This window comes from Physella acuta, unplaced genomic scaffold (assembly GCF_028476545.2).
Source record: "Physella acuta isolate Inbredline_101_S28 unplaced genomic scaffold, ASM2847654v3 ptg002479l, whole genome shotgun sequence".
Lineage (NCBI taxonomy): Eukaryota > Metazoa > Mollusca > Gastropoda > Physidae > Physella > Physella acuta.
In genome coordinates this window covers 30,647-44,632 of record NW_026733954.1, presented here as the reverse complement: position 1 = coordinate 44,632, position 13,986 = coordinate 30,647, and the positions used below count along the sequence as shown (strand labels likewise).

Here is a 13,986-nt window from a genome sequence, read left to right as displayed (position 1 = left end):
CGTAGGACAGTAATGTTCAATCAAAGCTTAATTTAAAACTTGTAATATTATCGAAAAATACAGGTACTAAAAAAACAATGTATCTATATTTGTTGCAATCATTGATCCTTGTAAATACATGTTTTTTTTTTTATTTTGTAAATGTAAAACATTTCTCAATTAGATTATGGTAAGTATCTGTTGATACATACCGATTTGCGGCAAAATTATCGTATGATTTATAATACATACTTAGTGATTTTAAACTGTAAAACATAAATTAACTTAACGATAAAGTGAAAATTGTAGTCTACTCCCTTTTCTCACCCCAGAGGCGTAGCGACCCTTCCCGGCGCCCGGGGACAAACTTTCCATTTGGCGCCCCCCCTTGGGAGCAAATTTTCAATTATTTGCACCCCCTCAACTTTTCGATTTGCACCTCCCCTCAAACTTTCGATTTGCAACCCCCCTCCCCGTCAAACTGAAAAAATGCAGCTAAAATAACATTTTAATTTGTTTTTACAACCCATTTTGGCGCCCCCTAAGGTCGGCGCCCGGGGACATATGTCCCCCCCCCCCCCTTGACCCCCTCCCCCTATCGCTACGCCTCTGCCTCACCCGACCTCTCTCGATTTACTATTATATAAGTTTTGATAGTAGTCAGAAAACAGTTTTAAAATGTTTAAGGTAAACAAATAGATATATATTGCACTAATCTTATGTAGAAGTGACCAGTGACATTGCTGCTGGCGGTTATCCTCAATTTTATTTCGTATTGATATCAAATTAAATACCTCATTTAAAGCTGCGTTAATCCTAAGGTTTTACAACATATAACTCTTTGTTAATGTGCCATGATTTTTTTATACATTTACATGGATATTATTAGATTTCTTTTTGAAAAAGTTAATTTTGGTATTTAATTCATTGTTTTCTCTTCCCTTTCATTCCACGAATAACCTATATATTCCTTGTATTTTTTTTAAATATGTAAATTTTAAGGGAAAATAAGATTCATCCACCTAAAAAAACGAAAGAGTGCTCCCCTTAAATGTTTTCGTATATTCATGAATAACAGTAAGGTTTGGGATGGCTATTCGGTGAAATTGGATTATAGAAATAGCGGTTTAGTAAGTGTGTTAAAACCGCTTAGAGACTGCACATAGAGGCAAAATGTTCTTATATTAAGCTTACTTAATAAAAAATTACTTACAACATTTTTGAGAAATTGGGCATGACATAAGTACCGCTTCCGTTTAACGGAAATTGCTAAAAAGTTTCATATCAAGAAGTGCTACTTATTTACTTTATTTATAATGTCGATAACTTAATTCACGTTTCAGTTCGTGGAAAGAAAAACGTTATTTGTCAGGATAGGTTTCTGTGATTAGATTTATCATTTAAAAAATCCTCAGTATTTATTTAAGCTATCAAATTATTTTCTAATAATAATTTTTGAAATTTAGAAAAGCAACTTTTTAATCACCGTAAGTTGATCGACATCTCAATGCCGTAATTTTAACTGTCAGTTATAAAATATTTTTTTCCGAATTGGAATTCCACTTTAAAGTTGTCACACTTACAGTTGAGGCACATCATTTTTTATTAATGTGTTAATTATAAATTTGCTAGAAGACTACATTTATAAAGCTCATATATATATATATATATATATATATATATATATATATATATATATATATATATATATATATATATATGTATATATATATATATACTTATATTTATGTATACATTTTTTACAGGAATTTTAATCTTACACTAAAAAAAGTATCAAGAATTTTAAAAAATGCTTAATTTATTTAAAATAGCTTTGGTAATTCTTGGGACCATTTCAGCTATAGTAGCTTTTGTTTTATATATGTATCATACTAGTTCGAATCAATACAAATTTAGGTTAAATAAGCGTATGCTAAATTACAATAATTCATTTCTTTTGAAAATTGATTTAGCAAATATTACTACGAACACTAGCTCTTTTAAAGTAGCGTATACACATTTACTTTCCGGTGAAAACTATTCGCTAATGGTACATTGTACTGGTAGTAGAGAAACAAATAATACGGATATAAACCCTAATAACCCACATTATAAGCTGAAATCCAAACGAAAATCCGGCTTGCCTATTTCCATTCATTTGGTCAACCCGGTGTATTGGTTGCTGCCGTACTTGAAAGATGTGCCTAAATGCTGCCACAACGCTTGTGTCTTTGATCAAGACAACGTTACAGAAGACACCGACGTCGTGCTTGTCATGGGCTTCCACCTGAAGGAATGGCAGAGGCCAACACAAAGATGGCCGGGTCAGCTGTACGTGTTGATGGATACAGAGCCACCAGCAAATTTACCAAGCGCTTTGTGGAATGGTGAGTTTGCACTTTACGGTTATGCTATCTTCTTATATCTAAATATTATTTTTCTGTAATTAGTCTCTATACCATTACAATTTTTATGTATCAAAACGCAATATTGATTCTTGAATAAATTTACTTAAAAAATACTCGTATCAACGTTATTTATATGGACATGAAATACAATTGGGTCCTATTTTTTGTTTTAGAAAAAAGTAAAACACTATTTAATTTGCTTTTAAAACAAACCAATAGAATGTAATTTTTTGTATGTCGATAACATAAGCGGACATTTCTTTCTCCCTTATCCGGGGAGCAAAGTGTGTGGCTTTTGCGAAATACCCGGACGATTATATTTATACTATTATAATTATTAAATGTATGTAGCATGCTATAAAAAATGTCATATTTTTTGTAGCTACTTCAAATTGGAGATACGCTTTCAACCTGACAGCCCATTACCGAGTCGATGCAGACATTTTTCTGCCATACCAGTTTATCAAAAGTGTTTCTCTTGTCAAGCAGCAAAATTACTGTATGTATTATTTTAATGCATTATTTTTATGGTGGTCACTCTATAGCAGTGCGGAGTGGGGCGGGGAGGGTGGGGAGGGGGACAGGCCTTTTAGGGCCTACAGCCGACCATAATTAATTGCTTTTAGTTATAAGTAATGTTCGTGCAATTTTGATCTGATTGTTCGTTTGTAAATTGAATACTGCAGCTACTGCGGTTGGATTATCTTTCTTCTATAGACACTATCCCACGCTTTTGTAGCCTATATTCTTTTCCCTTTGTTTTTAAACTATTGTGAAAGCCGAGTCATCTTTCTCTAACTTTTCCGATTTCTCAAAAAACGCATGTGAATTTATAATGTACTAATAATATTCCCCACTATTATACACATTTCGTTTGGCGTTCACTTGGTGTGCAGTTTTTTTCTACGATATTCTTTTCTATTTAAAAAAGTTTATGTATTAAAAAATGGATTAAAAAGTATTGTCTATATCCCGAGTTGCCATATAAGAATACATATTATATAAGAATATTCGAGAAATTTTAGGGGAGATCACTTCCGGTTTTTTTTTACTTTTTTTAATAACCCTTAATTTACGGAATTAGGTTCTGAATGAAATTTTTTTCTTAAACAGTGTGTTATCAAATTGCTTTTGGCACATTCAAAGCATATGTCGAAGGAAATTTCGTTTCATAATTTTTTAATGCCCCAAACAGATATTGGTACTTATAAGTACCGTCAGGAATGTAGGACATTTTTTTCAAAATTGTTTTTTTTTACAAAACAGGACCAAACGATACAATTTATTAACTAATAACATGACAATCATTATAACAATCATTATTTGTAATTTTCGCCACATAAATACAGCACAAAAGTATATTTTGATGATTATGACTTTTACTGGATTTTCTATCGGAACACATCTTAGATTTCAAACACAGCAAAAGTTGCCGACATGTCATGCTCCCTCATTCTTGTTTGTGTTCTTTCTGGTGTTGCAGCGGTTGCCGGATTGAACATGCTTTTGCTGGAAGCTTCCAATAGGTATTACAATGAGCCGCATAAACAAACAAGAGCCTAGTCATTCAAAACACAACTACTAGAAATACTAGTATAATTCTAGCCTACTAGAATGTTATGTCAAGTCTACACTACAGTGTAAAGTTCATAAATAGAAGTGAGCTCATTTTGTGATAGCCGTAGTGGCCTACTGTTTTCTGTTTATTCAGAGTTTACTGATTAAAATTTAACATATAGATCTATAGTATACTCAGAACTATGGACTATTACTAGTCTACAGATATACATTACGTAAATGCTAGTTATTTAAGGCAAGACAGTCTATTGCAGTAAAGATAAATAACAAATAAAATCTTACTACTATAACTAGGCTTTGGTATCCAAATAAAGTATACTAAACCTAGTATATAAAACGAGCCTGCAACTGCTACCATTGTAGGTGCCAATAAAAAAATATTTGGGGATGAAAAGTTCAAGAATAAGGTAAAACAAAGGGAAATCAGGAACGTGAGTGAGAACTGTACAGAACAATTGGGAACTACCGATATAGCAAGACATTGAAATTGGCGCCACACCAGAAATTTTCAAAAAACATGGATCCCTCCAACTAACGGCGACTCAGTGGAGATAATAATATTAATAACATCAATAATTTTAAAAATACAGGCGCTTAATTAAAGTGGTACTTATAAGTACCGTAAGTAGATAAAGGGTTTAAAAAATGTGATAGTTAACGTATAAAATTTGAATTCTCTCCCTTGAGTGTCTTACAATAGGCTCATGAAAAAAATGAGACCATCCCAACTTCGGTACACATGGATAAAAGCAATTTGGCTCTTTGTTAGTCCCTTTAAAGTTCCTTTCGCAGCTCCCCTCTTCCCAACCCTCCCCCCCCCCTATTCATAGCCTCACGAGTTGCAAATAGATAAATGAATCGTTTGCGAATTTCCAACTTCCTACTTCCTTACATTCTCCATTTCTCACATTTTATCAGACACTAGGCAGCGAATATTCCTTTTATATCATATTATTAATTAGTTTGATGAATCTCATTCCTAAAACAAGGAAGGTAAGACTATCTTTAGATTATTAGTACATGAAGTAATTGAACATTAATAATCAATTAATATTGTTAATAAATGATGTCATTTTGGGGTGAGGGCCTGGCATTTTGTTAGCCTTAAAAAAAAGCATGCCGTCATTTATGGATGTCCCGTAAATCAGAAAGATTCCTTCGCGTAAGCTGGGCACAAACAACAGAACATGTGAATATTGGGAAGAGTTTGAGTAGGCCTACACCACCGCATATGTTTCTGTCATAGGCTTAGCATTTGTTGAAATATTGGAGTGACGGTTTCCCACTGAAATGTGTAGTTGAGCGCACATAATCCACAGTGGTTATAATGGAACATTGTGCCCCATTTATTGGGTGTCCTGCACAGACAGTACTATTTGAATCTTCAGTCTCGCTGTATTAGGGCCATCAGCCGGAAGCCGTGTCCCATAGTGTGTTTGGAAAATCAGTTTTATTTTATTTTTATCTCTGCTATAAGACATCCTAACCTCTAGTCGGTCAAAAGAATATAAAACATGAAAGCTTTGTATAAGTAATGGTGTCTCGTGTTATGTTTATTTTTAGGTTTTCTTGGTATTTATATTATTAATTTTAAAATCATTTCCTTTTTATACAATTTCATTCTTTAGTAAGTACTTTATAAAAAAATTATCACTAAGAGAAGTAATTGTTTTTAATTTGTTTGGTACCAATCTATTAAAAAGAGCTGATTAGCACCCCTAATTGTAGTTCCGCCCCTGCCAACAATTAAGATGGGGCATCTCGGTGGTAGTGTGGACAAACTATGACATTAAATTTGAATTATTTGGATGCCTAATTAATTTTTTTATGAATTAATACATTTTATGAAATTAGTAGGGTGTCCCATTAACACTAATCCGCACTATTATCAACACATGGTCATGGTTTTAGTTATGAAACTCTTTTGTGTTAAAAATTGCAAATTACTGGAGAAAATGTATGAAAACGTTTTAACAATAAACTTTTATGTAATGATTCATTAATTAGTTGAAAATAATAATTTTTTCTTTAAATATATAATAATACACTACCATTTAAATAACTATAACGAAAAATATTTGTAATGGTATCCAATGGATAATATACTGGTTATTTAAAGAGTGATTAATGATATGGTTCTAGTTTTCCCAATAATATGAGAGTGAATGACTATCTATCTCTCTATATATGTACATTTATATACATACATATATATATATATATATGTATATATATATATATATATATATATATATATATATATATATATATATATATATATATATATATATATGCATATATATATATAATTCTTTTTTCAGTGGAACTAGCGAAAGGAAAGAACAAGACAGTTTTATGGATTGTAAGCCATTGTAAAACTCAATCTAGGCGTGAACGTTATGTTTCAGAAATGCAAGTAAGTGCAAAGATTTTATCCCCTAACTGCTTTTAATAGTAGCTTTAGGTACGTTATTATTTTAAGTATGATTACATTTTTTTAATATTTCAAATTTTGTTGCCTATTTAATCAAAACGGAATAAAACTAAATTATGTAGCTCTATTTCTTTGGATACCTTGTCTTCACATTATTGTATACAGAGTATAGAGAAAGTTTTATAATCGTAGAGAAAAAATAAATGAAATAGTAATGCTTTTCGCCGTTCTGTACCTTAACCATTATATTATAGGCGGAATATAAATGATGCATAATAATCCTGCGAAAATCTAAATCGATATTTTGACACATTTTGATATTGTGTAACGTTTCGGCGCTGGAACAACTTAGCCATGTTATACTGTTATAAAAGTATAAAAGTATTTCTTCAAAACGACAACTTGTTTCAAACTGTTTACGTAAGTCAAAACTCGATGACATAGCACTTTTGTGTTTGCGTTTGTGTTTGCATTGTGTTTGTGTTTAGATTTGTAGTTGTCGTTGTTTTGCTTTTGCCTTTGCGTTTGCGATACATTTTCGTGTATGTTTATGTTTATGTTTGTTTTTGTGTTTATGTTTGTGATTCTGATTGTTTTCGCTTTTGTGTTTGCGTTTAAGTTTGTGTTTCGATTTGTTTTTGCGCTTGGGTTCGTGTTTGCGTTTTCGTTTTTGTTGGTGTTTGCATTACGTCTGCGTTTGTTTTTGTGGTTTTTTTTTTTTGGTTTTGGTTTTGTGTTTGTATTTTGGTCTTGGGTTGGTTAGAGTTAGTGTTAAATTTAGAGTAAGAGTTAGATTTAGGTATATTTTCTCAAACATCCATATTTGAATATATATATGTAATTAGAAAAGTGATAAAAATTAAGTTATTAACACTAAATGATAAAAAACATTATTATATGTCCAGATTGCAATGGAAATGCCATTTCCCGTTTAAGCTATGTTAAGTTGCATTGTTAAGTTAAGTTACGTTAAGATTAAGTTAAGTTAAGTTAAAGTTAAAGTTAAGTTAAGTTACGTTAAGATTAAGTTAAGTTAAGTTAAGTTAAGTTAAGTTAAGTTAAGTTAAGTTAAGTTAAGTTAAGTTAAGTTAAGTTAAGTTAAGTTAAGTTAAGTTAAGTTAAGTTAAGTTAAGTTAAGTTAAAGTTAAAGTTAAAGTTAAGTTAAGTTAAGTTAAGTTAAGTTAAGTTAAGTTAAGTTAAGTTACGTTACGTTACGTTACGATGGATGGATGGATGGATGGATGGATGGATGGATGGATGGATGGATGGATGGATGGATGGATGGATGGATGGATGGATGGATGGATGGATGGATGGATGGATGGATGGATGGATGGATGGATGGATGGATGGATGGATGGATGGATGGATGGATGGATGGATGGATGGATGGATGGATGGATGGATGGATGGATGGATGGATGGATGGATGGATGGATGGATGGATGGATGGATGGATGGATGGATGGATGGATGGATGGATGGATGGATGGATGGATGGATGGATGGATGGATGGATGGATGGATGGATGGATGGATGGATGGATGGATGGATGGATGGATGGATGGATGGATGGATGGATGGATGGATGGATGGATGGATGGATGGATGGATGGATGGATGGATGGATGGATGGATGGATGGATGGATGGATGGATGGATGGATGGATGGATGGATGGATGGATGGATGGATGGATGGATGGATGGATGGATGGAAGAAAGTTTTCAAAAATATCCTTTCGTTCGGCCACAAAAAATTAATTAAGAATTTTTAAACTGAGCATCGTGTAGGCCTAGGATAATTTAGCGCAAAGCGCTGAGGTTCGAAATGATTTTACCATAGCGAATGAGCGGAGGTTCGAAAGGATTTTTTCTATTTTTTTTTATTTTTAGCGCAAAGCGCTGAGGTTTGAAAGGATTTTACCATAGCGAATGAGCGGAGGTTCGAAAGGATTTTTTCTATTTTTACGTAGGTCTGTGAATTCTAAAAATTTAATTAAGGAAATTGCGCTTAAATTGTCACTAGACTTTTTATTAACTTTTTTTTAATGTGTTGTATTCTTATTTAAATCTAATATTGTTTTTGCTGTAAGGGGTGTGTTCATTCTTTATTAAACATGTCCCTACTTTGCATCTTGTTAAAAAACATTCTATATTTTTTATTTCGGATTTTTCTCGATAGAATTATCACACACTGCATGTTTTAGGTATCGTGTATGGAAGTTGTTGTGAACACACTGATACGCCTTTCGGGTGATCCGATGCTTAGCGCAATATACAAGACAAACAACCACAAACGGGTTACAAAACAAGACTGAATGAAACAAAGGCTCGTTGAAAACTAAAAGATTTTAATAGTATATACACTAGCTACACATAACACAGTCTAGTCTAAACACAAAATACACAATCTAGTAAACTAAGATACAGTGGCTAAAAACTAGTCTAAACCTAACCTGTACTAACCTTGGAGATCTGGACAAAAATTAGGCTATCTGACACGTTTTCGTACACCTTATATACCCTTTCATAAACTGGTACAAACCGGACTATTACAACTCACAGCACGCGAACTGAACAAAGAGGAACGGGATAGAGTACCAAGTAACAACACAATTCACCTCATTCATCCCCTTTCACTGCAAAGTATATCGAAGTTTGGTACTATATTGATTTAATACTTATATATTCCTTCCATTTTCCATAGAAATACATCGATGTGGATATATTTGGTCGTTGCAGCAACATAAGTATTTGCCGAGGGACAAACGTAAACAGTATGTGCTTGCCAAACGTAATCAATCAATACAAGTTTTTCTTATCTTTTGAAAATTCAATATGTAAGGATTACATTACTGAAAAACTGTTTCGAATATTTGTACCTAATGTTAATACAGTACCAGTTGTTAGAGGTGGCGCTAACTATGCACAAAGTATACCTGGTGGTACATTTATTGATGCAAACAACTTTGAGTCGCCTAAAGATTTGGCTATTTATCTTAGAAATTTGAGTGCAGATTTAGATGGGTATAGCACCTTTCTTAGGAATAAAGATCAATACCAGTTTGTAAAAACTCCAAATGTTTACTGTTCTGTTTGTAACAAGATTAGGGATGAAATTGTGAAACCCAAAATATACGATGTTAAAGCATGGCTTGAGGAACAATGTCATGGACCTAAACCTTTTGAGATTCTGAAATAAAAAAAATTACTTTTGAAATAGCAAATAAATAATGAAAATATAAACAATTAAAAATGTATAATAGATACATAAATAAGTTTATTTGATAATAAAAATTAACTCACTGTATTAAGGGATATACCTTTTTGTATTATGTATTTATTTCACAGTAAAGTCATTATAATAATTTTTCCATCTTTAAATTAAATACTTAAAATTAATTTTTGAATTAGAAATATCTAATTAAATATTTTGTTTGCAATTATGGCAATGTAAGCCTTTACAATAGTATTACAGATTCATAAAAGAGAATAAAAATGTATTTATATACTAATATGTTGTTATCATTTGATTTCATTCGAGTTTGTGAATATTTAACGTCGTTGCAAATCTCAATTTTCTTTCTTTTTCTTTTCTTTTATTAGCTTTGCTTAGATTGGCATGATACAACTTTACTCAGAAAGTCAACCACAATAACAAACGCACATTGACCATTACATTACACACTGTTGATTTTTACATAGATTATTTTACTTTATTTTGATACATTTTCTTAATTCGTTATTTTACAAAACGTCCATAGCTCAGCAATGACAGTTTTTTAGATTTTAGCCGAAACCCCAAGATAATATAAATTATATATTAATATTAGCCGCGTTGGCTACGTTTTGCTCTAATTATTTAACTAATGTGTTAAATATCTACGTAGAATTTGTGCACAATGGACTCGTTGCTGTAAACAAGACTGTTCTAATTTTAGAACATCCGTCCCTGCCCTCGTTTCTCTATTAGGGAAAACGCGTGAGCCAGACACGCAACACGCATTTTTAAATGTAAACATGAGCGTCCTAGGTAAAAATAAAACCAGCTGCGAAGATGACAGTATTTTTATCTTTGTTTCTTTGAGTAAATGAAAGTTGTTTAAAGAAGAGACATAAAAAAAAAATCATCTTGTACGGAGACAGCTTTTCTTGTCCTTGTTTACTTTATTTATATTAACATATATTTAAATATCTATAAAATGCAAGTGTTATTAAAATATGACATTGATAAAATTTCAATTCGCTGAACTCCCATAACTTAACAATTTCTTTTTTTACAAGATTAATTATTTTAGAAGTATCTTTTAAAGTTTATTATTGTGATTTTTAAAAAAATTGAAATAAAACTTGGAAATAATTAATTTATAATATCTATATTTAGTAAGCGATTACGTTGTAGGCCTACAAAGGTCATGTTCGTAAAACAAGGTAAATAAAACACTCATTAAGATAATATAATTTTTCGTTTAAAGTAGACTTCATTGCTATATTTGTTTTTCATACTTTAATTATACTCAGAATAAAGAAGCCAATGTTTAAGCGAAATATTCGTTTTGTGTTAACAGGTTTTTATTAATGATTAAAATTATTACTAAATTCGAAAAAAAAAACAGCACTTTAAACATTTTCTTCACAAATTTATCTTCATTAAAATACAATGCCAAGGTTTTATAAATTTAATTTTTAAATAATATTTTAAAATCAAAGGCTTTTAATGTTCATAGGCAGTCTTGACTAGATATTATATTTTTGTTATATTTTTTGTTTAGAGTTAAACTCCCCTGTATTGTGTTGTTTTTGTGCTGTCATATTTAAGCCATGTGATATTTCAAACATAATTAACACATATGTGTATCAAATTATTTTTTTTCTGGAACATAAATTATTTTGTTTTTTGTTTATTAATTAATTTTCATAGCGTATTTATTTTTAAAAGTGGGAGGGAATAATAATTAAATCTTCTTTTAAAAAAATTTCAGTTTTTTTTATTTTAAAAAGCAGACAAATCCTGTCTAAAATGTTTATGGTGATCAATGTGACCACAGTTGGATTTCTTATCTTGGAAAGGACAATACCAATGGCCAGACCAAGTATCACATTACATTAAACTTGTTTTAGTTAATTTCAGTTGTGTGTGTGAGTGTGTGTGTGTGTGTGTAAGTGTGTGTGTAAGTGTGTTGTGTGTCTCAAAAAGGGGTCTACGACAAATTCCCGAAAGACACTTGCCCGAATGCCGTTTGCCCGAAGGCCGAATTCCCGAATGGACACTTGCCCAAATGCGACAAATGCCCAAATGGACACTTGCCCGAATGCGACAAATGCCCGAATGGACACTTGCCCGAATGCGACAAATGCCCGAATGGACACTTGCCCGAATGCGACAAATGCCCGAAGTGTCCATTCGGGAATTCGGCCTTCGGGCAAACGGCATTCGGGCAAGTGTCTTTCGGGAAAACGTCCGGCTCCCCTCAAAAAGGTGTAGAATGTCATCACTACGTTAAAGAACGTTTGACCACAGTTGAATTTCTTATCTTCCTAATGACGATAACAAATGTCTGACCAAATTCCTGTAGACTTAACTTTCCCTGGCAAAGTATCACATTACGTTAGGTTAGTTTTAGTTAATTTCAGTTATTCGCTGTAACAAGATTTGGCTAGTTAAAAAAAAGCCAACTGTTTTCTACCAAGTAAAATTTGATGTCAAACTCCATATAAGGGTATGCGCGTAAAACTAAAGAATGGGAAGAGATTCATTGATACGTTTGACCAATCATACAATAGTACAGTAAATCAAAATAATCTACGATATGCTGCAACTAATCACGCGTGCTAAGCAGCCATCTTGTTTCTAGATAAACAAAACAATCGCCTGTCTCGTTTGTTTACTTTATTTGCGTATACTCTTCAATTTCTTGTTTTAAAGTTATACAACATTAAGTTTAATAATTGAAACTTTGTGTAGAAATGTACTTTTGATTGTCACTGGAACACTATTAAGCACTGTTTCGCTTTATACTAAGTTGAAACAATGCGTCATGGACATGTCTATCAGGTTGAAGAATGTACTGTCCATCTCCTTTATCCATATCATCCCTTTCTCGCCATTCAACCAACGGTCGGGTTATAATCTTGTTACGGCATGCTGTGATAGGCTTGAACGCGTTCATCAGGCTTTACATCGGACAGAATACGACACATGTGTTAATGTGTATGCCCTTCGGTCCATGTAGGGTTTGTTAGCAACTACGGTAAATACTAGATGGGATAGCTGATATGCATTCTTTTAGGTCCTGTAGTTGACCCTTTCTACACAGATGTGTTATTCACGATTGAATGAATATTGATAATCTATGGCTCATCGGTTCTTCACGCACTATCGAGCGGTGGGGCGGGGTGGAGGGGCGTGTCTAGCCTCAAGCGTTGTACCCAGTGTTGTGTTGTAGGCTATTATCATAAGGCAATAAACGTGTGTAAGCTACAATTTAAGTAGGGGCAAACATTATATTGAAGTGAGAAGACCGGCTAACAAGAAAAACTTAATCTGGTTTGATGATAGTTGTTCTGTGAATAACAATCGAATGATAGGGTGTGTAAGACTTAATAGTCATTAATTCATTACCTGTTGTATATACGTTTTCTGCTTACACAGAAAAATCTATCTAAAACTTACAACATAAATAAACGCTTATGTTTTTTTTTTTTTGCCAAATGGTTCTTCCATACATAAAATAGAAGTCCTTTTCTGTGTTCTGTAAGAGGAAACGCACAGTGCCTTTTTCCGCCTTTCTTTTCACGTTTTCTCAACTTTGCATTTCTACTCAAAATTCAACATTCAAATCGCTAAGGCTTTGGAACCCTTTGTAATACAAAACTGAAACATTCCACGTGCATTTAGCATTATACCATCTACAAAACTACTATTGTACAATACTTTAGAAAATATTGATATTTATGTGGCACCACCCACTAAGATTTGTACATAAATGTACGTACAAATTTGTATTAAAAATTAAGTACGAGCTATCGCAATGAACAAACGTAAAAATGTGTAGTTTGGTTTAAGAAATCTAAATCTTTCATCCGCTTTTTTAAATTTCTTATGGTAACAAAGTTATAGACGTTTGAATTGGTATTAGTTTTCACACCTTTTTGCGGTTTCCATGGCAACCGGTACTAGTATTGACGGCTATATATTTCCCCCGTAGTGTTATTTAAGAATATTCCCGTTTTATTTAATTTATTAGATAATATAATATAAAGGCATTATACAATGCTACTCAGAAAGGTGAACTATTAACAAAACCCACGTCGACCATTATATTACACAGTGATGAATTTAGATACTTTTTTTGTAATGCTATCAACGACACTGGGTGTTCAATAGCTTAAAGGTAGCCAATGCTTAATCGATTTCTTTTCAAATTGATTATTTAAGTTTATTTTAATACATTTTTAAAGTTTGTAACTAACTCCAGTTAGTTATAGATTAGATAAAATTAAACCAATATGTTAAAAATCTACGTTACTTTAAATTTTTTTTACAAAAGCACTGTAGAAAGTAGAAACTCATACACGTTTACTT

At 32.3% G+C, this 13,986-nt stretch overlaps 1 protein-coding gene across 1 annotated transcript; it reads left to right on the top strand.

Annotated features, from left to right (window-relative positions):
* The first annotated feature begins 2,009 nt into the window (after nt 1-2,009).
* Nucleotides 2,010-9,603, top strand: LOC131933374 (alpha-(1,3)-fucosyltransferase C-like). The gene is made up of 5 exons (XM_059290153.1): nt 2,010-2,366; nt 2,770-2,886; nt 6,287-6,381; nt 9,109-9,178; nt 9,299-9,603. Exons 1-5 carry the CDS (start codon nt 2,027-2,029, stop codon nt 9,601-9,603), a joined length of 927 nt encoding a protein of 308 aa, XP_059146136.1. The 5' UTR covers nt 2,010-2,026.
* Nucleotides 9,604-13,986: the final 4,383 nt, after the last annotated feature.

What these genes read in the sequence shown, in the direction of transcription:
- LOC131933374 (XM_059290153.1), top strand. Translation starts at nt 2,027, where the DNA reads ATGGTACATTGTACTGGTAGTAGAGAAACAAATAATACGGATATAAAC. An exon ending in ACCAAGCGCTTTGTGGAATG is followed by an intron (nt 2,367 to 2,769) that starts GTGAGTTTGCAC and finishes TATTTTTTGTAG; the next exon opens with CTACTTCAAATTGGAGATAC. An exon ending in TGTCAAGCAGCAAAATTACT is followed by an intron (nt 2,887 to 6,286) that starts GTATGTATTATT and finishes TTCTTTTTTCAG; the next exon opens with TGGAACTAGCGAAAGGAAAG.